Source organism: Emydura macquarii, unplaced genomic scaffold, assembly GCF_026122565.2.
Source record: "Emydura macquarii macquarii isolate MOO-44397 ecotype Brisbane River unplaced genomic scaffold, CSIRO-AGI_Emac_v2 contig_3328, whole genome shotgun sequence".
NCBI classification, from domain to species: domain Eukaryota; kingdom Metazoa; phylum Chordata; order Testudines; family Chelidae; genus Emydura; species Emydura macquarii.
The window spans coordinates 7,954,120-7,978,290 of NW_027133465.1; the positions used below are offsets into that span (position 1 = coordinate 7,954,120).

Consider the following 24,171-nt stretch of genomic DNA (forward strand, 5'->3'; position numbering starts at 1 on the left):
TTTTGAGAAATTATATCTTTCAAGTTTACAAGATACAGTAGCATCCTCTTTGTTTTTCTGTCTTCACTCCTTCTCATCTGTAGATCACATACTTGACTAAATGAAACACTAGCTTGTTCTGTTATGACTGTTTCCCCCCCGCCCTCCTTGGTCCCATTTTTCATGTCTGAATTCTTTTTACTTTGTTCTTCCACTTCTCTGCCAAGATTGAATTTGGGCATGTACAGACTTCTCAAAAAGGGGTCCCAGGACAGGTGCCTTTTAACCAGAACATCTCCTACATGGAGTTCACTGTAGGGTTCTGACCTCAGTTGTGGGTAGGTGAGCTATCCGTTTTCATTAGGTGACTTTATATAGTGCCAGGAATATGCTTCTTGAGTGATATGAAAACAAGATTCTTTCACTGAAGATCTGATATAATCTTTTTATAAGGCCCCTGTCACCATAGTGTCTGAGAACCTGTTGTGGAGAGCAATGCAGAAGGCATTTAATATGAACGTGGAGGATCAAATACTGGCTTCACACTTATGGAATTTTCTAGAGGCAACAGTTCATCTAGTTAAGGTTTGGAGCAACTAAATAAAAAATATGGGTCTAAAGAGAGGGATTTTATATCCCTAGCTGGAAAGATGTAGTAATATGCATAATGAGAGGATATTTGATAACGTGCTTCTCAGACAATCAACATTTAAAAATAAATGCTTAAGCTCTAATTGGCCAACTGCAGGTTTTTTGCTAGTTACCTCCTGTAAAGCCTACACCCTCTAATGGATGTCTGATTACTTGAGCATGCTCAGTGGAGGAGTCCAAACTTTATCAGTGTTGGCTATATGTGATATAAAGTTCTGGTGGTGGTGAAATAGAGAGTCTTCATAATGGGAATATGGATGTCATTCTGTGCCTGAGAACAGGGAGTGTTATACCAGCATCAAGAAGCAGAAGACTGCAAAACTGCTATCTGAACAGCACATGTAGAAAACTTGCTTGACTTGTGATCCTGCATTAATTCTGCACGTGCAGTCCCCCTGTGAGGTATTCCATTGACTTTAGTGGGCCTCTGCCAGCACAGGGGTGTACCTGCACACAGTTTAGTGAAGAATCGGGTCTTGGTTGGTGGCTACAATCCTTAATGTAGACTGGTAGTAGTGGTTGTGTAAAAATGGAAGATTGACAGATGAGCTGTTTCACTTGGAAAAAGATACTGCAGTGCACCTGTACTCTACTTTTTTTGCTGGAAAGTTGTATTTGAAGATAAAACTAATAAAAATAGGTGCATTGATTAAATTGTCTTCTAAAGGCTAACAGTGTAACTAATATAAAATCTTTCTCCTGCAAAACCTTTCAAGCAAGTTTCTCTAAGCAACAATGACAAATTGAGCATAACTAATTTTCTGAAGCCAAAGAGAAGAAATATTTTGAAATTGCTTCACATGCATTTCAGTGGTCCAAGGAGGTTAATTATAAAGGTGAAGGACAAAACTGAAAATCCTATCCATAGCTCACTTCAGGTGGATTTTGCGGATAGCAAAAGTATCTTAAAGTGCAATAAGGCATTAGCCACTAAAGTAGATAAGAGACTGTAAGATAAGGCAATACTTGTATCTTGTCTCTTAAAACTGAAACTAAGACGTATTGGTAATCAATCTTGGAAAAAATTAAAAACTGAATTCTTGGTGCTACATTAGAGCCAGAGTTGTGGAGAGGCTTGAAGAGCACATTACCTTGGTCTGTTGCATACTGGAGTGTACAAGACTACAGATGTCTGCCGTGTCAATTTAGGCAAAAATGAATTAGTTCTGAGGTAAAAAGGACTAATGTCAAAGGATATGTAATGTAGTCTGTAAGGATCCCTGGTTAAAAGAACTGCTGTTTTGTGTAGATTCTGGTGATGTACTGATCTAAAATTGATGCTGAGCACTAAATAGCACTTCATCTCTAAGGAGAGCTAGTAACTGAAATAGAAAAGGTCTATAAAGATCTTGAAGTATATGTAGGAGTTGGGATACACAGTTTAAGTGGACCAAAACTAAAGTATTCTTTCTAACAGGTGAAAATATTTAAAATTTTTAGCTTTTTCTAATATCTTATTTGCTTTTCACTGTTTTTACAGCTTTATTTTTGCATTTCCTTCAGCTCTGGCACTGGAAATCAATTGAATCAATTTCCCCTTCATTTGTTAGTTTCACTTTAAGGTTTTCAATACATCAGTGTTCAGTTTGCTGAGACCTTAAGAACCCCTCTGGTAAAGGATTCACTATTCTGTAACAGAACCTCGTGACAGGTCTGACAAACTCACTACACCCAATATATTGCTCTTAGAATTAATCCAAAGAGGGTCAAGTGAGGTATCTAATACAAACTTACGTCATAGTGATTCTCATGATTATTGCAAGATGTATTCACCTGTGATATTTAAGGAGTTGTGTGTGTACTAAAAATGTTTTAAAATCTTTATCCCAGGCAGGGTTGACAAATTAGTTTTGCCAGACAAAGGCATGTAGATTCACCTGTCTGTCTTGGTTCATATGTAGATTAAGCATTGGAAGCCCAGTTTTGCATATGCAGTTAACAGGAGGATGTGAAGGCAACTTGAAGTTCACACACCAGGAAGGGAACCACAGGGGATCATCCTGATTGTGCGGACAAAAACAATGAGTTGTGAAAAATGCAAGACAACATTTTGTTATCCTTTGCTGAGGAAGCAAAAAGGACAGTACTTTTTGTGTTCATGAGAACCTGTTTTAAACGAAACTTTAACAGGCTAAAAACCTAAGTTTAGATCCTGTATTACTGTACAGGTACAAATGCTAGTAAGTCGAGATGAGTGATAAAGAATAAACAGATCTTTGGATTTTTTTCTACAATAGAATATAAGAATCAAGAACTTAGTACCACTTATACCATCAGTGTAATGCTTTAAGTTATATGCTAGAGATGAATTAGTTATGTCACAGAAAATTCTAAATTCCCTGCTGCTCAGGAGCATTGATAAAATACTTTATGTACTTGTTGGATATTTAGGGGCTGATCTTGCTTCCATTTGAAAACATTAATAAAACATCTCTTGACCTGCTATAATTGCAGGAACTGGCCCTACATAAACGTGAACAGTATCTAATGAAACGTCTGCAGAAAGTTAGGAACAATAGCTCTTAGGTGCCAAAAGTTCCAGCAGTCTCCTACCCAGCTGCCAAAACTTCTAGCTTTCCCCTGATTTTTATACTTTATATTTGTCTTCAGTGCAGAATTGTGCAGCACATTGAAAATTAAAAATGGAGTAGTAGAATACTGAATTCAACTGAGGGGATATTATGACTGTATTATTCAATTTTGTATTCTGTAAAATCTTCATTTCTTAATGTAGTTGAAGATGTCACATTATCTCCAACGTGGTACCCTGGCAATGCCTCAAGATTCTATAGTTTTGCAGTGGAATATGTGACTCTGGTTGGGGGGTTTCATAAGTGGACACTTAAACATGACGTATGTTAGGAGGGAGATGGCATATACATTTGCTGTCTACTCTAGAGTAACACTTGAAAAATTAGTTCCATAATACCTACAATGTAAGCAAAAGTAATTTTATATTGAAGAATGAAAACAGCAACTCTGTTCTTACTGATCATTAGTCTTAGTGGAATAGAGCTTCAGAATGCTCAGTCTAGAGCAGTATGCTTTCTGCAAAAGTTCTAATTTACCTGAACAAAAATTAAACTGAACAAAATCTGGATGTGTAGAGGGTACAGAGTATTTAATATTTTTCCTGCAAAGAGGATGCTTTCAGGTAATGCATTGGTTTTTTTTTTTCTTTCTTTAATACCTTCTACAAATCCATGAACAAAGTTGTATTCTGTCACTAATCCTCCTGCTCTATGTTTGATCTTTTCCATTTTAAGGAAAACTTAAAAATCATTGAGGAGCAACTGCTATTTTATATCAAAACAACCTAGGTTTTTTTAACCTTAAAAAGGGATTTCAGTAAAGCCTCATGTCATAGTAATCCAGACAGCTATTAAGAGGTGGCATGTCAGTCTACATCTGTATTTGATTTATTTTAACTGTTCTCTTCTGAACCTTCTATGTTAAATTAATTGTGTTTGGTATGAATTCATGCCTGTCTGTTTTTACCTTGCTTTTTTTCCATAGCTTGAAGAGCATGATTTTATGTAGTAACTTTCCTCTTTGCTTTTGGTTGGTTCAGTAGAAAGTATTGTTTAACTTAAAATAAATAAACTTAAAAATCAATGTTGTTTATAGAAAAAGAGGTCTGTTGTGCAAAAGGATTAGTTCTCATCCAAGCGTCTCTCAGCTATGTCGCTACTCTAAGTTAGTTTACTTGGACCCCAGAAATATAATGGAATGCTACATGATTTTACTAATATCTTCCCTCAGCCCTACATTTATTTTCAGCCAGTGCCAAAGACACACTCAGTGGGAAGCATAATGGTGCAGTGATGCTGAGAACTTTGTTGTGGCACATAGTCAGTGTATTGAAATAGGGTGTGTCAGGTTTTCCATTACTTCATGCACACCCAGTCTGCAGTGTTAACTCCATGCCACACAAATCTTAATTTTCGATGAGTGTACCGATTGCTGGTTGTTTTATGAATCTAAGAACTGAACCTTTATAAGTGAGCCACTGCACACTTGAAAAATTGATCACAGTAGAATTTATTTACATATCTCTTTAAAAAAACAAAAGCTTTGTGGTCTCACTCCACTTCTCAGTGAAGCTTTAATAGCAAAAGCTGTGGTGAGGGATTAATAAGACTTTGCTCTTACAAAATACACTAGTGTGTGTGTTTTCTGAATACTGTGTACAGTATAGTATTGAGCACAAGAAATTAAACATGGCTAAACATATTTTAAAAAGTTCCAATCCCAGGCCAAAATTTTATAGCAGAGATCCCTGAAAAAGACTCAGGACTAGTCTACACTGGGAACTTACATGGGCACAGCTACATCTTTTAAGGGTGTAGATTTTTCACATCCCTGAGAGACGTAGCTATGCTGACCTAACTCCGATGTAGATGGAGCTAGTTTGCTGGAAGAATTCTTCTGTTGACCTAGCTACCACCTCTTGGGGAGATGGATTTCCTATGCCACATTGAGAACTCCTGTTGGGGTAGGTAGTGTCTATCCCTCTTCTCCCTCCCCCAATAAAATTGCCCTGTTTTTTCAACAAAATAAAACCACTTTGACAAGAGGCATAGAGCTTTTTTTCAGCAAAGTTTAAGCAACAAAGCATCAGTGTAGGCACCGCACTTGGTTATATAGCTGTAAATGGCCTCCAGACGTATCCCACAATACTCATCATGACCACTCTGGTCAGCAGTTTGAACTCTGCTGCCCCACAGTCGTCTGCTCCCCCCCTTCAAAGCCCCAGGAAGTTTTGAAATTACTCACAATGGAGAGCTCACACACAGCTAAGCATGCTGCTCCCCTGGCAGCAAATGCACTGCTGCCTGTGCTGCCACCTACACTGCAGGGGAGGGGGAAAACTCCCGATGTGCTGTGCAGAGCCAGGGAGGGAGGTGGGGGCTGATGTTGGGGTGTCCCTCTCCCCCTGCTGATGTACCTGCCTCTGTTGAGCTGGGGTAGAGGGACGGGGGACACCAGCTGTCTGTGCAGCAGCATCTGCCTCAGGATTAGTTGCTAATGTTCTTCCAGCTGCTGCTCTCTGAACTTAGAGATGGTGTGGGGACACAGTCAGTCCCCCAACAGTCACTGACCCCCCAACACACACTGTGTCTCTTGCTCACACACACTCACTCGCTGACACACACCCTCCATCCCCCTCCCCCCTTCTGTGGGCTTCTTGTGGTTGTGTTCCGCAATGTCAGTTTGGCTGACAGTGCAGCTGAAAAGCAGCTGTCAAACTAGTAGGATGCCCAATGGAATGAGGGGATTCAGAAACCATCATCCTGTGATGCTGTTCCTGCCCCATGAGGCATTGCAAAGCACTCTGCATGCAGTTGCACAGTGGGATAGCTACCCACAGAGCACTGCTCTCTGTGTTGATGCAAGAGCTGCTACTCCACTGACAACAGCGGTTTAATTACAGTGATGGCTGTACGCTTGCATAACTTGTGTTAACGAAACTCTGTAGTGTAGACAAGGCCTAAGTCTTGAGAAAAGACTTGGGTGGAGGGGCAGGCATAAGTCTTCAAATATGTTAAGGGCTGTTATAAAGAGCCTAGTGATAGATTGTTCTTGTCCACTGAAAGTAGAACAAGAACTTTATGGGCTTAATCTGTGACAAGGGAGGTTTAGGTTAGATATTATGAAAATTGTGTAACTATAAGGGTAGTTAAGAACTGGAATAGGTTACGAAGGGAGGTTGTGGAATCCTTATCACTGGAGGTTTTTAAGAACAGTTTGGACAAACACCTGTCAGGAAAGGTCTAGGTTTACTTGGCCCTGCCTAAATAAAGTGACTGGATTAGATGATCTCTAGAGGTCCCTTCCACCCCAACATTTCTATGAAAAACATCTGTTATGAGCTAAAAATTAGAAAATCCCAAAGCTTTCAACTTCAATAAATAAAAAAGATTATAATCACCTAACTATTGAATAAGACCCTAATAAATTAGAATTCATTTAGGAAATTCTTAACTGCTTTTTTTCGTCTGTAAAACATCAGATCTTTCATTTTCGGTACACCAGCATTATTGATGTTAGCACAGTTTTGTGGGAATTGTGCACATGTATTGGTAAAATATGCATTCCTGCTCTGGTTCAGGCTTTAGTATTGTGACTTAATTATTTTTGCAGAATGTACTTGTGACCTTAAGAGCACTCCATTTCTGGCTGGCAAAGGGCTTACTGGTATGTACCAGTAAATCTCAGCTGCCTGTATACCTCAGCTCAGTATACCTCACACACTGTTGTCTTGAGATGCCTTTAAAAGTTGTCTTGTAATATAGATCATTTGCGAGCTAATAACACGCTGGTCGCTGATATCACTGATATGTAACTGCAGTATGTGTGAAATTAGGGATATTCTGATACTGTGTTTTGGAGGGTGTAGACAGACAAAGGAGGCAAACCAGGCTTTTTCCGGACAAAGGGAAAAAAGCAAAAACCTCTCTGTCTCAATTGCAAACCGAACCAGGTGTGACCAGGGACTGGAACAATGGGCTGTTAATTTGCCTTGCATTGTAAACCACAGGGGACTGCAAAAGTAACATGGCATCTGCTCCTTGTGGATATGGAAAGCTGAGCCTCGAGGAGAGCTTCCTCATTTTGAAGACAAAGATAAACTTTGGGGATATAAGGATCTGTTTGAAAGACTTTGGGGGTATCCGCCAGTGGAGAGAAGCAAAGTGGTGCTGCCTTTGACTGTGAAGGATGGGTCCTCCTGCTAGTCAAGCTGGAGAATGCTGGCCACTTGGTGTGAGTCAGAAACTAGGTTAGGTCAAAGCTGTATCTTGCTAGAATTTAGACACTAGAAAGAGTGTTGTTGATTTTTGTTTTTTTATAACCCTTTCATATTTCTTTCACTTTCTTGAAATCACTTAAATCTGTTTAATAAACTTATTGTTAGTTTTACTACAATCATCTCAGTGTTGTGTATGAAAGTGGAATGTATAATCCCAGCTGAGCTAACAAGCTGGTATGTGTAGTGAATTTAGTGTTATTGAGCAGTCAGGGCTATGAGGGACTGGACACTACAGGGGAGACAGTTTTGGGCAGACTTGGGACCGGAGGAGCTGTTGGGGTCACCCTACCTGGAGTTAGCTGGTTTGGTGGAAGCAAGGGTGAACGTTTTTGTTGTGAGCATGATGCTTGTGTCAGGGCTCTGAGTCAAAGCTGCATAGCCCAGAGGCACCCAGGTTAGAGGGCAGGTGGGACAGAACTTCTTATTGGTCTGGGTGAACCATCAGACTACTACATTACATTTACTAGTATACTGTAAAGTCTTGTCATAAAACTAAACTACTTGTCAGAATAAATGACCAAATTGTATTGTGATGTAGCATCTTTGATCTTAGGGTTGGCTGGCTTTCAATTAGTGTGAAATGAAATTCTCTTTTAGCTCAAAAGTGAACCCTCTTCGCCGCTTCTCTTGCTATTTGGCCAGTATTGGCTCTGTCCCGGCAACCATTTCAAATAGAAAAATGAATCTAAACTAGATTAAATTCCTTTTTGGTGCACCAGCCAATATTGATGATGATAGCACACTTCTGTCGGAATGACTAGCTGTTGCTGCACAGTCAGCTGAGAGAACTCGCACAATGTGGTATTGGTCTATTTTTTTAAAGGTGCATTTCAATTAAAAGTTACATTATTCTGTACCATTCAGGGCTTATTTCCCATTGGTTGAATAATTTTAAAGTAGGTCAGACTTTTGGGCCTAGATTGCTTTATAGTTTTCCTTGCTAATAGAGGATCAGTGGTTTTGATTGGAGAAAAATAAGTTATTTTAAATCCTCCTTAAGAAACATCTTCTCTACAGAGTATCTTTCTTAAGTGCAGCAAAAGCTGAGCAGTGCCAGGCAGTGCTGGCTTTAGAAGCTGGCTGACCTCTGTGGTAAATGTCAGTGGTGCTCACTCAAGTCTTTCAGATTCCAGTTGCCTTTTTTAACCTGTGCATAGGGCACTGCCTTAAGCTACTCTGGAGAACCCCGTCTCTAGTCTGTCATACTGTACCCAGTATATACACACAGTTGGGCTGTCTGGTTATCATAAGACTTAATTGTGCTACAGCAGTATAGTAATTTATATTACAGCTAGAGATGCATTGTTGGTGAGCCAGCTTTCAGTCTTGGGTTATGTCTACACTACAAATGCTGCAGTGATGCAGTTATGCTGCAGTATTGCTATAGTATAGGCATTTACTACAGCAATGGGAAAACCTCTTCCATCGTTGTAGTAAATCCACCTGCTCAAGCAGATGGAATTCTTCCATCCACCTAGCAGTGGAAGTTGGAAGCAGTGGAAGTTGGCAAACTGTCTCTCAGGGGTCACACCCCTAAGCAATATAGCTAGGTTGACTGAAGTTTTAGGTGTAAACCAGACCTGGGTTATAGCTTTCATAGATTGATAGATTCCAAGGCCAGGATGGGCTACTGTGATCATCTAGTTTGGCCTCTTGTATAATACAGGCCATAGAACTTTCCCAAAATAATTCCTAGTGCAGATATTTTAGAAAAACATTCAACTGTGATTTAAAAATAGTCAGTGATGGAGAGTTCACCATGACACTTGGTAAGTTGTTCCAATGGTTGATTGCTCTAACAATTAAAAATGTGTGCCTTTTTTCCAGTCTGAATTTGTCTGTTTTCAACTTCTAGCCATTGGATCATCTTATAGTTTTCTCTGCTAGACTGAAGAGCCCTTTATTGAATATTTGTTCCCCATGTAGATACTTAAAATTAAGGATCCAATTCTGTCACGGAGCTCACGGATTCCGTGACTTCACTGGACCTCCGTGACATCTTCGGCTTCAGCCTGCCTCAGTTGGAGCAGTTGTCAGCCCCAGGGCCAGAGTAGCAGTGCTAGGGCTGGAACAGTGGCTGGTGGTTAGTGCTGCTGGGGCTGCCAGAGCTGGGGCTGGGTCAGCTCTTCAGGGCTCAGGCTTTTAGTGCCCTCCATCGACCTCCTCCAGAGTATTTTTAGTAAAAGTCGCGGTCAAGTGATGTAAAAGTCAAGGACAGGTTGCGGCCTTCCATGAATTTTTGTTTGTCACCTGTCGGTGACTTTTACTAAAAATACCCATGACACAATCTTAACTTACTTATAGTCACCCCTTAACCTTCTCTTTGGTAAGCTAATTAGATTGAACTCTTTGAGTCTATCACCATAAGACATGTTTTCTAATCATTCAGTCATCCTTGTGGCTCTTTTCTGAACCCTCTCCAGTTTTTCAACATCCTTGAATTGTGGGCACCGGAACTGGACACAGTATTCCAGGTGTAGTTGCACTGTTGCCAAATACAGAGGTAAAGTATTCTCCCTGCACCTATGTGAGACTCCCCTATTTATGCATTCCAAGATTGCATTGGCCCTTTTGGCCACACCACCACACTGGGAGCTCATGTTCAGCTGTTTGAAAAAGATCTGGAGGCTGTGGTAGACAATCATTTCTTCCCAGGATAAAGTTCTCATTCTGTAAGTTTGGCCCACATTTTTTGTTCCTAGATGTACTCATATACATTTAGCCATATTAAAACAGTTTGTTTGCACGCAGTTTACCATGCAGTCCAGATCACTTTGTATCAATGACCTGTTCTCTACGCTATTTACCACTCCCCCAATTTTTGTCATTTGCAAACATTCAGTGACTATTTTCTTCCAGATTGGGAGAAATGGCTATAAAAAGTTACCACATCACATCCAGTTCAGGATGTTCTCTGCTCAGCTGTGTTGAAAAGGCTTTATAACTCCATGCTTTCTGCTTATAAGATGCCTGGAAATAACTTTCATTTTTGTCTCTTGAATTTGTTCTCCTCTGTATTTGAGGGCTAAAAAGCTTTGCAAGGTGCCCAATAAAATAGAAGGAGCCTCATGACACTGTATAAACTAATAAATAAACATACAATATAGAAAATGTATGAGCAAGACTTAAGTTTATTAAAATGAAGAATTAAAATTTTTCCTCAGGGTAAATTTAAATCATTCTGTTGCATATGTATTTAAGAGTTGCATGTAATCGGGCAACCTGCATGTAAAATTATGGGGTCAGAGTAATTCAGTCACTGTGACAAACTGAGTGGCTAAACCCACTAAAGTGCTTCATAATATAATTTAGATATAACCAATAAGACTAAGGCATAACATAAATAGAATTGGTATGTGAAGTCCCTGCTGATCTTCATAAGATTTGTATGGTTTGAGGCAATTAAAGTCTGTACGTTCTAATTTATATCTTTCTTTTATAAGGAAAGAAAAAATTGAACTAACAATACTGCTAGGGAAATAGACAAATCCATCCTCCAAATAACTTCCACTTCGTCTGCAAATAGACAGTACAACCTAATGTACACTGAGGAGATGAGCTGTAAACTTGAGCAAATCTGAACAGTGCCATAAAAGTAAGACAAGTTTTCTGCTTTACATATAGTATAATCTAAAGGTCTGATCTGTAGTTTTGTTTGGATAAATGCTAGAGTCCATGGGGTTGAACGTTGTTTAGGTAGTACCATACGAATTGATGGTGCTATAATAAATATCACTTTCCAAACTATTAAACAGTATATAATTAGTAATAGCAAACGTGGAGTTCACCAGCGTGATGTGAGGCACTACTACTGAGTGGATATTTAACAGTAGTAAGGGCCATTGTGGAGGCATGGCTCCTATAGTGAACGTTAGGAGGCAGTGCAGAAGTACTGAACTTCCTTGCCGCCATTCCTAAAATCTGTGGATTAAAAGACTGAGCCCCCTTTCGGGTTCTCAGGGAGGATAGTCCTGCTCTTTCCTTGCTCTGGCAAATGAGTAGGTGAAAGCAGTCTAAGTACAAACTCAGTTTCTTATAGCTTATGTTGGTTATTCTCATATGGGAGTAATTCTGCTCTTCATAAGTGGGCAGATGTCATTTTCAGAGGCACATCTTCTTACTCCACAGATCTGCCTCCTGTCACTATATCCACATTTACAACAATAGGATATGCAGAATTATGAACAATTAATTTAAAAAATGTTTTCCACCTTCTTTCTGCCCTGTCTCTTCATATCGTGTTAGTCCAAGGGCACCCTGGGTGTGAATGCTCTGTGATTTCTTGGCCTTCAACCTTCCCTTTAGCATATTTCCCTAACTGAACCTTTATTTTTTTCAGATAGCTTTGTCCTCTGTTGATGTAAAAGAGGGAGTAGTAGAAAGGGAATGGCAAATTTTGCCTATTGTTGCTGCTGAATATGAGTTTTGTAGGACAGCGGTCTAATACATATACATGTACATGTTGTTCTCCCCCGCTCCCTCTCCCCCAAAGATCTGGGGGAGGAGGAGTGCTTGAGGATCATATTCTTTGCCTCTTTTTTGATCCATCTGTCTCAAAACTGTCCTTGTGCTGAGTATCTGGATGAATGGGGCTCCCCAAACGCTCCTGACCGTCCCTTCTTACCTGCAGTGTTGTTTGTAGAGGGCTGGAGAATGTGCATTTAAAAAAAAAATCCCCTTCTCAACCTACCTTCCCAAATAGCTAAAATAACCAACTACAAGCAAGCACACTCCCATACTTCAAGCAAAAAGCCTTCCCTGAAGTAGGCCTCTGGCCATCCTGACAACATATTCTATACAGTACCTCAATTCATAGAACAGAAAGTGTCACTATACTTTTAAATAGATTTTCTGAGCAAGTTGAGGGCTTTCCATAGCATCTGACCCCCATTACATATTCTTTGTATACCAAAAAACTTGAGTCCTCCACATATAAAATTAAGATTCAGCCTTCAACAGTTGAAGTTTTCAAGTGCCATAAGAAACACTGTCCTTCTCTTTACTTTCAAGGCACTTGTTCCACTAATCTCAGTGTGGTGGCCACAGTGGATGGAAAGTCAGAGGAGGCAAAGAATTCTGAACAGTGATCAGTGAAATAATAGAGAGCTTAGATTGCCCAGATTAGTGTCATCAAAGGAGGATAGGGGATGGACACTTTATTTCACTTAAACTGGCCAGTGTAATTAATTGCAACACATTAAAATTCTTTTTTATATTTAAAAATGTACTTTTCACTGCATGCACATCCAGATATCTTAAATTCTTGAACATATGTACAGGCTTTGCAATACTACAGAGTGGGTGAGCACTAAACAGGTCAGTTAAAACAGTTTTGGAGTTATGCCAGGTCTTGTCTGCCAACTGGTGTCTAGAGTTAAACATCGGCAATTATTAGGGATCCCACATGCTGGCCAGACTCACTAACTGTTTAGCTGAAATTTTATACTAAGGCCTGGTCTACAGAAGAGACTTTTGTCAAGCAGAGTCAGCTTTTTGTGCCAAAACAGTGGTGGTGTACACACTTCAGTCACCCCCTTGCCAACCCGACTCCTCTGATTTTGCAACAAAATAAAGCTACCTCGACGAGAGGCATAGAGATTTTTGCGCCAAACTTTTAGTGACAAAGCGTCCATGTAGATACTGCGCTTGGTTATGTCATGGTAAATGGTCTCCAGGAAGTGGCCCACAATGCCCATCCTGACCTGTTTGGCCCTCAGTTTGAAGTCCACTGCCCTGCAGCCATCCACCCCATCTCCTTTAAAGTCCTGGGAATTTTTGAAATTCCTCTTCCTGCTTGGTTGGCGTGAAGAGCTCACATCTCATCTTCTCAGCTGACCATGGCGGCTCCACGCACCAAACGCTCTCCTGCTTGGAGCACACTGGAGCTTCTGGCTCTGATTAGCATTTGGGAGGAGGCTGTGCAGTCTCCGCTCTGCTCCAGTTGAAGGAACTATGATATCTGCAGTCAGATTTCTCGTTTAATGGCAGAGAAAGGCTATGAATGGGACACACTGCAGTGTCATGAAAATCAAGGAGCTGCAGCAAGGGTATCAAAAGGCTAGAGTCTCAAACCATCTCTCTGGTGCAGAGCCAAAAGCCTGCTGCTTCTATAAAAAGCTGGAAGCCATCCTTAGCGGTAACTCCACTTCCACCGCCAAGAGACTAGTGGATACCACTGGGGACCCAGAGGCACGGAAAACTGAGTCAACCCCGATGAAGAAGTTGTGGACGAAGAGGTCAAGTTGGAGACCGATGTGGAGCAGAGGATTGGGTTGTTTGCTGACATGGGGAGCTGGGACCAGGTGGGTTTGAGCCAGTCCCAGCCCTCCACCTCTGGAATACAAGATACAGGAGAGGGGAGCTCAGGTAAGTGATTTTTTTTTTTGAGTAGATGCTGCTTGGTTACATGAGGTACAGCTGTCCTTTGCTTTGTTGCATTATACAGCAGGTAGAAGGGATAGAAATGCACAAGAGTAGCTATGTTTGCATGTGCTTCCCATTCCCCTGTTTAGCTAGACAGTGCAGCGGAAAAGTGTGTTAATGCACACCGAGATTTCACGGGAACCCTCCAGAGAGATCTGTAGGAAACTTTCCTGGAGGTACTTTCCAATCTTCTGCCAGAGGTTACTCGGTGGAGCAGCTTTGTTTCTTCCCCTGTTGTAGGAAACTTTCCCGTCCCAATCGGCAATCATTTGAGCAGGACCAAAGCGGTACACAGGTGAGCAGCATAGAGACCTGATTTGAAGCTGCTCGCCTGGAGGAGATGCCCCCGGCATCCCTGTTTACTCTCAGGAGTGAGAGATTGGCTTCTGTGGCCCCCACAAATGGAAAATGATGGCACAATTTGAAATTTTGTGCCCATCTACTCGTATCAATCCCCCAAACAACCACCCAGAACCTTTTCCCAGCTTCAATGCTCCCCTCCCCCTGGGTAGAACTCACCACGCCCTGGTTGTGCACTTGCCAGGGGACAGTGAGAGAGGCTTATTTTATAGTAATGCATCAGTGCTGTTATTGCACTCACAATAATGCTTCTGTTCATTGTTTATTGTGCTTCTACAGATGTGCCCTTGAGGGGAAACTCTTCCACATCTGCCAAGTGCATGAGGCTGATAAGAAAACAACTACACAGAAGCAAACAGGAGATGTTCCAAGAACTCCTCCAATTCTCTGAGGTGGAAAAGAAAAAAGGGCATGGAGACGCAATGTGTCCGAAAATCAGAAAGTTGATAGGCAGGAGAGGAGGGAATACCAGGATCAAGTGGTAGCAGATCACGAGCACATGATAAAAGCCATGGAGGAGCAAACGGAGCAGCTAAAGTCACTCATAACACTGCAGACTTAATTCATGTATGCTCACCACCTCCTTGCAGCCAATACAGAACTGCTTTCCATGCCCTCCCTAAACTCCATCCTCACATTCCTGCCACACTCCTGGCCCATCTTGGTACTCCATTCACTCGAGCCCTTCAGACAGCTTCCAGAATGATAGCTGGACTTACACCCAGCTGTTATAGCTCACACTTCCCCTCACTGCTTTCCTCCCTTCAGTCCAGCTTTTTGTGTGTACTGTGAATAATTTTTGTTTAGTAAAGACGTACTTTGTACAGAATAAGCAATCTTTATTTGTCTCTTGCACATGGTGGTTGCACCTCACATTGATACACAGTGCAAGCTGGATAGCAGTCAGAGCATGGCACAGTGTTATTTACAAAGACAACTTATTTGTGTTCCTTGTCAAAATAGTTCCTCAAGGCCTCCCTGATTCGAATGATCCCCCATTTTGTCCCTCTAATAGCCCTGAGATCTGGTTGTTCATATTCAACTGCAAGGCATTCCGCCTTTGTGCCCCACCTAGGGGGAAATTTTTCACCCTTAGCTTCACAAATATTATGGAGCACACAGCAGGCAGCTATAACCATGGGAATATTTTCTTCATTTTGATCTAACCTGCCATAAAGGCATCGCCAGTGAGCTTTTAATCTGCCAAACGCACATTCAACAGGCATTCGGCACCTGCTCAGACTGTTATTGAAGCATTCCTCGCTGCTATCCAGGTTACCTGTATAAGGTTTCATGAGCCATAGCATTAAGGGGTAGGCTGGATATATCAGGATCACTATGGGCATTTCAACAACCCCCATTGGTATCTTTTGGTCTGGAAACAAAGTCCCTGCTTGCAGCTTTCTGTACAGGCCAGTGTTCCTGAAGATGCATGTGTCATGCTCTTTCCCTGACCAACCCACATTGATGTCAGTGAAATGCCTATGGTGATCCACAAGCACTTACAGTACCATAGAGGAGTACCCTCTTTCTTTTGACGTACTTCATCACAAGATGGTCCAGGGCTAAAAGTGGGATATATGTGCCATCTATCAACCTGCCACAGTTAGGGAATCCTATTGCTGCGAAACCATCCACTGTTTCACTCACAGTTCCAAGACACTTAGCAGAATGTGATTGATGGCCCAGCACACTTGTGATAACACTGCTCCAACAGTGGACTTCCCGACGCCAAACTGATTAGCGACTGACTGGCTAGCAGTCTGGAGTCACCAGCTTCCACACAGCGATCACCACGTGCTTCTCCACTGAGAGGGCAGCTCTCATTCTGGTGTCCTTGCGCCACAGGACATGGGTGAGCTCTGCACAGAGTTCCATGAAGGTGGTTTTGCATATTTGAAAGTTCTGCAGCTGCTGCTCATCATCCCAGACCTGCATAACGATGCAATCCCACCACTTAATGCTTGTTTCACATGCCCAAAGGCAGCGGTGCGCCATGTGCAGATGCTCTGTGAATGCAAACAGTAATCCGGCGGTTTTTGTTTGAATGGCACACAGCAGGTCGGATTCCAGATTCCAGTTTCTGTTGGGAGTTCCCGATGTACTTCATGACCAGCCATGATGTGTTCAGAACACTGACAAAAACAGTAGAGAGTAGTTCAGGATCCATCCTTTCAGATGGAGATGGTGGGCGCTCAGTAAACTGAGGCCATTGAAAAATGCCACAAAATGCAGTCAGAAACCCATGGAGTGACGGGCCAGAAATCCATCATGGGACATTGAGCCTGCACTCATGATGCACTGCAATCCTCTGTCTTCCCACACCTCCCAGTGGCACAAGGTGGGATAACTGCCCACAGTGCACTGCTCTCATTGTCTGTGCTAGAGCACCAACTGTGGATGCGCTTTGGCAACACAATGAACATTGTGTGAACAGGCACAAGTGTAATTACAGAGCTTTTCGATCATCACTGTAACTTGCGTCGACAAAACTTTCTGGAGTAGACAAGGCCTGAGACTCCCATGGTGTGTTGACTGCAACCATAAATAAGTGAGACAAAATGGAACCTTCCTCTAGCCATGGGCTCTGTATTAAGTGTGTCTTTGTTGGAAGCTGGTATTTGTATACATTACACCTGGCAGGACTGAGTCCTGATAGTTCAGGACCCTCTGATCTCTCATATGGGTGATTTATCTGGTATCCTAAAAGCTGGTGGTGAGGGGGGTGAGGCTAATGCTGGCCGGTGAAATCCAATACTGATGCATTCATGGAATTCAAGGGTAAACCCAGAAGCTCCTAGGTGTGACTTCATCCTTGGACAAGCTCTCTACTGATTTCACTGTACTTACAACTGGGATGAATTTAACCCTGTTGTCTAAATCAGAAATAGTTGCAGAGACCACCATTTCCTGATATTCATATTGTCTTTGTAGAACCTTCAGTATATACAGGCTCTAAAGCACATCAGTTAATTTTTATCCAGCCACTTCTCCCAAAACAACCTACTGTACTTGGTTCACTTCCAAGCTGACTTCCATCCTTTCACAGCACTGGAACTGCCCTTCTACCTGTATCCACTGAGCTTCCTCTTTTATTTTGACCATGGGTGACCACTTTCCTCCCCGCCGCTATCTTTTCCTTTTAACTCATTTTACTTACCTGTTTCCTCCACTGTGTGCTTGTAATACTTTATCTGCAGTCTGTCCAAGATAGTGTGATGTGATTGAATGTGTCTCTTCTTAGTTTGTCTGATATAGATAATTAAGCTGAAACTGTCCAGTCCTCATTCCCTTTCAAACATATATTTTGACTGTACCAGGTGTAAGATGTACTGTAAACACCCTGATTAAGAATTCCAGAGAATGTGTACTGTCCCTGAAGTGGACAGATGCCAGTGCAGATACTGCTCTATCCTAGTTACCTAGAGGAAATTTTACCATGGATAAAATAATGGATCTTGATGGTCTTGTAGAGCATATAACCTTGTGGGGAGAGGTGACCTTTTAAACTTTTCTCTTGGAGAGAGAGAAGAGGCAACCCCCAAAGAACTTTCTCTATTCACTGACCATGGTGTTTCTTCAGTGTCTTTGCTGCCAAATCTCAGGAGGTGGGGAGATGCTTTTAGGAAAGTCTTGGGAAATGTCAAGGAAACAAATCAGCTAACTTTTCAGTTAAAGACTAGTCAGAATGCCTTCTTGACACTGAAATGTGTGTAAACAGGCCCAAATTTTAATTCAAGATTCACCAAGCAAGTAGCTTCTTGGCCGAAGTTTAAAGGTGTTCCAAGCACCTGCACCACCCACTGAAATCAGTTGTTGTAGTTCTGAAAATTGGACCATCCATATTTACCTTGTGCATAGAATAACTTTAAAGAAAAAATCGTGCATGTGTGTGGCAGGGAAGAAATGGAGGGCAAGAGGGGAAGTGTAGAGCAAGGCTGAGGTGAAAACAGAGGGTGGGAAGCATTGGAGCAAACAGCCAATTAGCATAGAATGGAGCAGGTCCAATCAAAACTGTAGAAAATTCTGATAGCAGCAGCAGTTGTGAGTCCCTGCTTTAGTTGCTTCTACTAGCTGGAGTCCCTGGATGGCTCCTCCCTATAGTTTATTAGAGTATAATGTACCCAGGTCACTGCATCCACTTTAATTTGTATCTAATATTTTTTACCTTTAACATCTTTCTGAATTGTTCTAAATCTATAATAGAGGTAGGGGGAAAAATCCAGTCTTAACTTGAAAATTCACATTGCTAAATGTCTATTAACTCTCAGTACAAACACTATGGTACAGTCTTTAACAAAGTGTACTCTCTTAGTTGACAACCGATAATTAACTGGAGACTTTGGTTTTTAATACCACACTACTTGTTGTCAGAGTGCTTTGTCTGAACAGCAGCCCCAGGCGGAACATCAATTTTTGAGGAAGATGTTGCTGTCTGTGAGTCACTGTGAACAGGTGCTCAGTAGCACACATGCTACATATTAATGTAGGGTGTTTTTTTTTCATTTTCAGTATGTTCATTGTTATGGTTGGGATCTTATATCAGTTATACTTTAGTCCCCTGGCATACATGCATATAACATCCATTGTTTGACTACAATGGGGGACAGTGAAACTAATTTTTGGACAAAAGAGGGAATGGTCAGTGTTATAGGGTCATGCCCTATGATGTCTATTTCAGAAAGCAGCGTATTGGGTAATCTTGGTAGCATTGCATCAGTATGGCTTGCCCATTCAGATCTGCTATGTGTGCAGTGCAGCTTGAGTTATTGTTGTCATTGAAACCATAACTTTGACTTCTCTAACTTCAGTTCTGTCTCAGCTATAATGTTGCACAATCATAACTTATTTCTGTCTTAAACCTTGGCTTAAAATAAAAAAAACTTGAGTCAAACATAATTGGTTAGTAAGTGACAGTTGGTCTCTTGAGACTATGTGGATTATCTCAGTAAAAGTCCTGAGCTTCATTATTCTGGAGAATGAAACAAGAGGTTGCTCTCAAACTGGGTGTCCTGGACCACAAATCACAATGCTGGGTGAAATTATTTAGGCAGGTTGGGTGGCCTGGCTTGAGGATGAAGATGATGTTGGCTAAAGCTCTGACACTGGCAATCTGATCAGTTTAGGTGGACCCTTTTAGAGTCTTTTAAAGCAAATGGGGCTCCATGTGGAAAAAAGATCTGCCTGCGACAACACAATTGCATGTTGGGTACTTAAATTATGCTCTTGGTAACTCCAAGTAATGCCTTTTTCAGAAAGGCTTTTGTTGCTGACTTGCCATAGTAACAAGGCAACAAACCTATTTCTGCTTCATCAAATTCACTTCTTTGAAAATAGTTGCAAAACATCCTGGGCAGCTGACTCCATCCAACTACTGTTTATTTAAAAGTAAATTGCTTCTGCATTCTTGTGATTTCTGTAGAAATATACTACCATAGATATTCACATATTGACTCTGCATCCAGATAAAATGCATGGATACTTGGCCTCTTTGAAAATATGCCATTAAAAAAAGACAACTTTTAGTCTGTTGTGCCATTAATTTTATTGCAAGCCCTTCTAGTTGACACAGACCTCTGAGGGTATGTCTACACAGTTGCTGGGAGCAAGTCTTGTAGCCTTTGTCAACAGTCTTGTTTGAATTAGGCTTGCACTAGCATGCTTATAAATAGCCATGTAGGCATTCAGGTGAAGCCTAGGGAGCCCAAATCTCAAAGCAGCATCTACACAGCTATTTTTAGCATGCTAGCCCAAGCCCTGCTAGCGCCAGTCTGTCGTCCCGGACTGCAAGATTCGCTCCTGGCAGCTGTGTAGACATACTTGTGGAATCCTTGGTCAGATGCATTGCATTTAACTGCACTCGTATCCCCAGTCACTCCAGCATTTGAGTCTAATCTGTTTCCATAATAAAGAAGCAACAAACTAGACTGGATTATTTGTATGGCAACTAAACTCAGCAGAGGGAAAAAAAAAAGTCTCAGAAAGCAGTTTAAAACAGCATGGGGGACCTGGTCCAAAAAAAGAAGTTTCACCTTTTCTGGAATAGATTTATTCTGGTTTTGAGGGATCAGGTAGGGAATATATCAAAGCCCAGTTAAATTATTTAGCTCTAACTGCATTTTTCTGTCATGAAAGGAAAGTATTTTGAAGGAAATTCCTCTCAGAATATATAATCAAGGAGGAACATGTCAATTATTGTTCAACAGCCTTATTGAATGAATTTGAAATGGACCACTTATTGGCAGGCATAATGATGGGTCTTTTTGGCCTTAGTCAAATGGGATTTTTCCAAATGAGAGGTTGGATAATGGATTGGAGGCTTTTGACCAGGAGAGAGAGTTTGACTCCCTCAAATTGTGTGATGATTACATTCAAGGACCTCTGAGTCATTCTTCTGGTTAAATGTCAATGCTGATATTAGAGAAACAAGGTGGGAGAGGTAATGACTTGTTAGACCAACTTCTGTTTGGTGAGAGAGACAAGCTTTCAAGCTTGCCCAGAGCTCCCCAACCTCTCCCATCTTGTGTCTCTAGTATTATAAATGGCACGTTTGCATACACTCTCTCTAATTCTGAGTTGGATTTTCTGACACAGTACTTTAAAAAGATAAAGCTTTTGTATGGGTATTGATTGTATCTGTTACATAGTTCACTGGGTACGTTGCCAGTGAGGATTGCTAATTATCTTATTTATTATTTGATCTCTGAATTAACATCCCCCCCCCCACACACAAAATATCTCAGCACAATGATTTGAAACTATTAAATTGTGCATAGGGTTAGTCTATGAGCATATGTTCCTATCATTGGTACCCAGTTCATTCCATTCTTTTATGCTCCCTTGTTTCATCTTGTCTTATGCTAGTTTGTAAACTCTTCATTGCAGAAACCATCTCTTTCTATATTCTCAGACAGCACCCTGATTCTTATTGAGGCCTCTGGATGCTGATATAATACAAATAACGGCCACAGGCCCAATACTGCAAACACTTCAAGTCTGGTGGGCTACTGATTGATAAAGTTACTCATGTGCATAAGTGTGTGATTAGGGTCTGAGGTTACATATTTCAGAACTTTGCAGGCTTAAAGGGATGTGAAAAATCATTTGTCTGAATATACCTTCTATAGTTATAGCTCACACCTAAAATTACTGTAATTTAAAAGGTAGCAAAAAAAATTCTTCCTTTTCTATTTGTCTAGTGACTTTACCATTCCTCTGCAAAACTTCTCCCTTACAGAAAAGATTTGCATAAATATAAACAGTGGAGAAGAAATACCCTTAACATTCCTTCTAAGCAATTAGAGACAAAATTAGAGCATGCTGTGCAAATCTTAGAGAATTCAGGTTGGAAGCATTCTTGTAAACTTCCCATGCTGATCTCTTCTCAAAGTCAAATTGTAATTGACAGTTTGACTACTGGATGAGAGTGAAATCCTCCTCCCATTCCCCCGTTATATAAAGAAATAGCTAAGCTCCTGCTTATTGAGGATGACTTCCATTGTGTATGTTGAAAAAAATCTGTTTTGATTTAATCATTCAAAATTGTGTGTTGGATATGTGCAGTAGAAAAATGAAGTTTACACATGCACACTTGAATAAAGCTATGTATGTCAATACAGTACAAATAGGGAAGTGCACACGTATTGGTTTGTGGAATTCAGCGGTACCAAAGGCAGAATTTGTAAGCTTTTCAAACAGAATAGCTAGGAAGTAAGGAACTTGTAAGTTCCACAAGGAGAAGTGTCTTCTAAAATTAGCCTCCACACTTCCAGCTTCCCCCAGAAAACACTAGGAAAATAAGTGCAGAAAACATGCTGAGGTTGCACATTTTGAAATAAAAAGGTTCCAACTTCAGCATTAATTAGTTGTTGTGCAGCATAAGACGTAAAGATGTGCATTTTGTAATAAGCAGTAATACTTAACCAAAAAGAGGAATAGAAAATAGTTCATATGTACTATGTATGTGCATATGTACTATGTAGTGTTCATATGTATGTTCATATGTACTATATAGTGCAAATACAGTACTCTCCTATTCTTCTGGTTAAGTCTCTAGCTTATATAATTGAGCCTTGCTTCAAGTTGAGCAATAAAAGGTGCTCTTGAAACCGCAATTTCTGCTTTGCATTGCCAGACTATATAATTAACTGTGCAGTCTTAACATTGCATGAATGCTTGGTTTTATATATTAAAATTTGTTTACAATTCTGGTTAAATTATTGGTACCCCACAGTAATATTTTTTTCACTGCTTAGAGGCACTGAAGGCTGATTATGCATTCATATTTACATTCCCCTGCAAAAATCTTGTCCTGACCTGTTTTTTATTACTCTGGGTACTCACGGCTCCAAATACATGTTTCTGAGGCTGAATGTGTCCAGCACATGTCCTGACTCTGATATCTGCTCAGTTGTTTGTTGCCTCCTCTTGTGTGTCTCTCCAACAGAAGTTTGCCCAATAAAAGATATTGCCTCACCCACCTTGTGTCTCTAATATTCTGGGACCTACATGGCTACATCAGCACAGCATATCCTCTGCTTGAGTAATTTAAAGCTAAAGTGAGCAAAGCACTTGGGCAGGGGTTCTCAATCTTTTTTTGCTGGGACCCCCTTTGCAAACATTTCAAGCTGTGACAACAATATGGGATTATTTTTGTTGATTTTGTGTGTGGTGAAATTAACATTTACCAATAAAAATATAATCCTTGAAAGCCTGTGCATAATTAAAGATGTTTGAATAGAGAACGTGCTAGAAATGACAAAGGTTAGAGCAAAGGCTGATCCTTTTTTACCCCAACACAGAACTTGTATTTTAAAAGAGTTTGGGTTGTGGATATGGACACCACCACTTCTTATCCTGTGAATTTGTGTTAAAATAATTTTCTCACTAACTGCACTGCAGCAGTAATTGTTCCATCAGATCCTCCTTGAGCAGTGGGAATAGAACTTTTATTTTTCTTTTGCAGAACCCTAAAACAAAAGAGCAGATTGAAAACCTGTTACAGAATGGGATGAATAAGGAGCTGCGGGATCGTCTCTGTTGCAGGCTGACCTTTGGGACTGCTGGGCTTCGTTCTGCCATGGGGGCAGGCTTTTGCTACATCAATGACCTTACAGTGATCCAGTCAACACAGGTAACTAAACTGTTGCGTTGCATTATGCGGGCTGACTTCTTATTTATAATTTCATAATAATCCTCTTGATTGGTTAAAATTATGCCTTTTGTTTTCAAAAGTCACAAAGCAATTAAACTTATTAAACTATATATAGGAAATGCATCACCTGTCACTGAAATCCAGCCTCATGGGTGGAATGTGGCAACTGTTCAGCAGTATACAGCAACACCAAAAAGACAGGAAGTGTAAAAATCGAGTTAAACCAGTCCAGGGCATCTTAGATTGGCTGGATCTAATTACCTAAAGTGGAATTTGGCCAGTGAGCTAAAGCCTTTTGTGTTAACTTCAGGGGACTCATCTGACATTACAAGAGCAACCAAAATACTCTTGTTTGCAAGTGTTTGAAAGATGTACATACTGAGAAGAAAAGATTGTCCAGGTTTCTATAATCCCCTCCCCCCCCACTTCAAGTGATCTGTGGGGGGGGAGAGTAGATTTTCCCTTTTGAGAGGCTCTGAGTGTGACAAAGTGGGAATTTTTCTTAATATTTTGTATAAATATTGTGTCTTTTCCCCCTATCTGCTACATGTTTAACTAGGTGGTGGGAAGGGTTGTTTTACTCTGGCAGAGTCACTCTCAGCAGACAGTGGTCACATCTATGGCTGGACATCTGGTTCTTGGCAACTAACAACCCGGGATTGCCGCACCTCCCCCCTTTCCCTCCCCCTCTGCAGAATGCCAACTGGTTTTGACCAGCTAGTGTATAGAGAGCTAAGGTGGATAACCAGGTGATCTTGTTTAACCGAGGAAGAGGAACAAAGGACGGAGCCTC

General features: G+C 41.0%; 1 protein-coding gene across 2 annotated transcripts in view; it reads left to right on the forward strand.

The window, feature by feature from the left end:
- The window catches only part of PGM2L1 (phosphoglucomutase 2 like 1), a 74,082-nt gene that overhangs the window by 4,394 nt on the left and 45,517 nt on the right, over nt 1-24,171 (forward strand). For both annotated transcript variants that reach the window (XR_010917178.1, XM_067533327.1), the window contains exon 2: nt 23,190-23,357. Coding sequence is in view for 1 of the 2 variants with exons in the window: in XM_067533327.1 (XP_067389428.1) it covers nt 23,190-23,357 (168 nt within the window). In the remaining variant the exon portion in view is untranslated. The remainder of the gene's footprint in view (nt 1-23,189; nt 23,358-24,171) is intronic.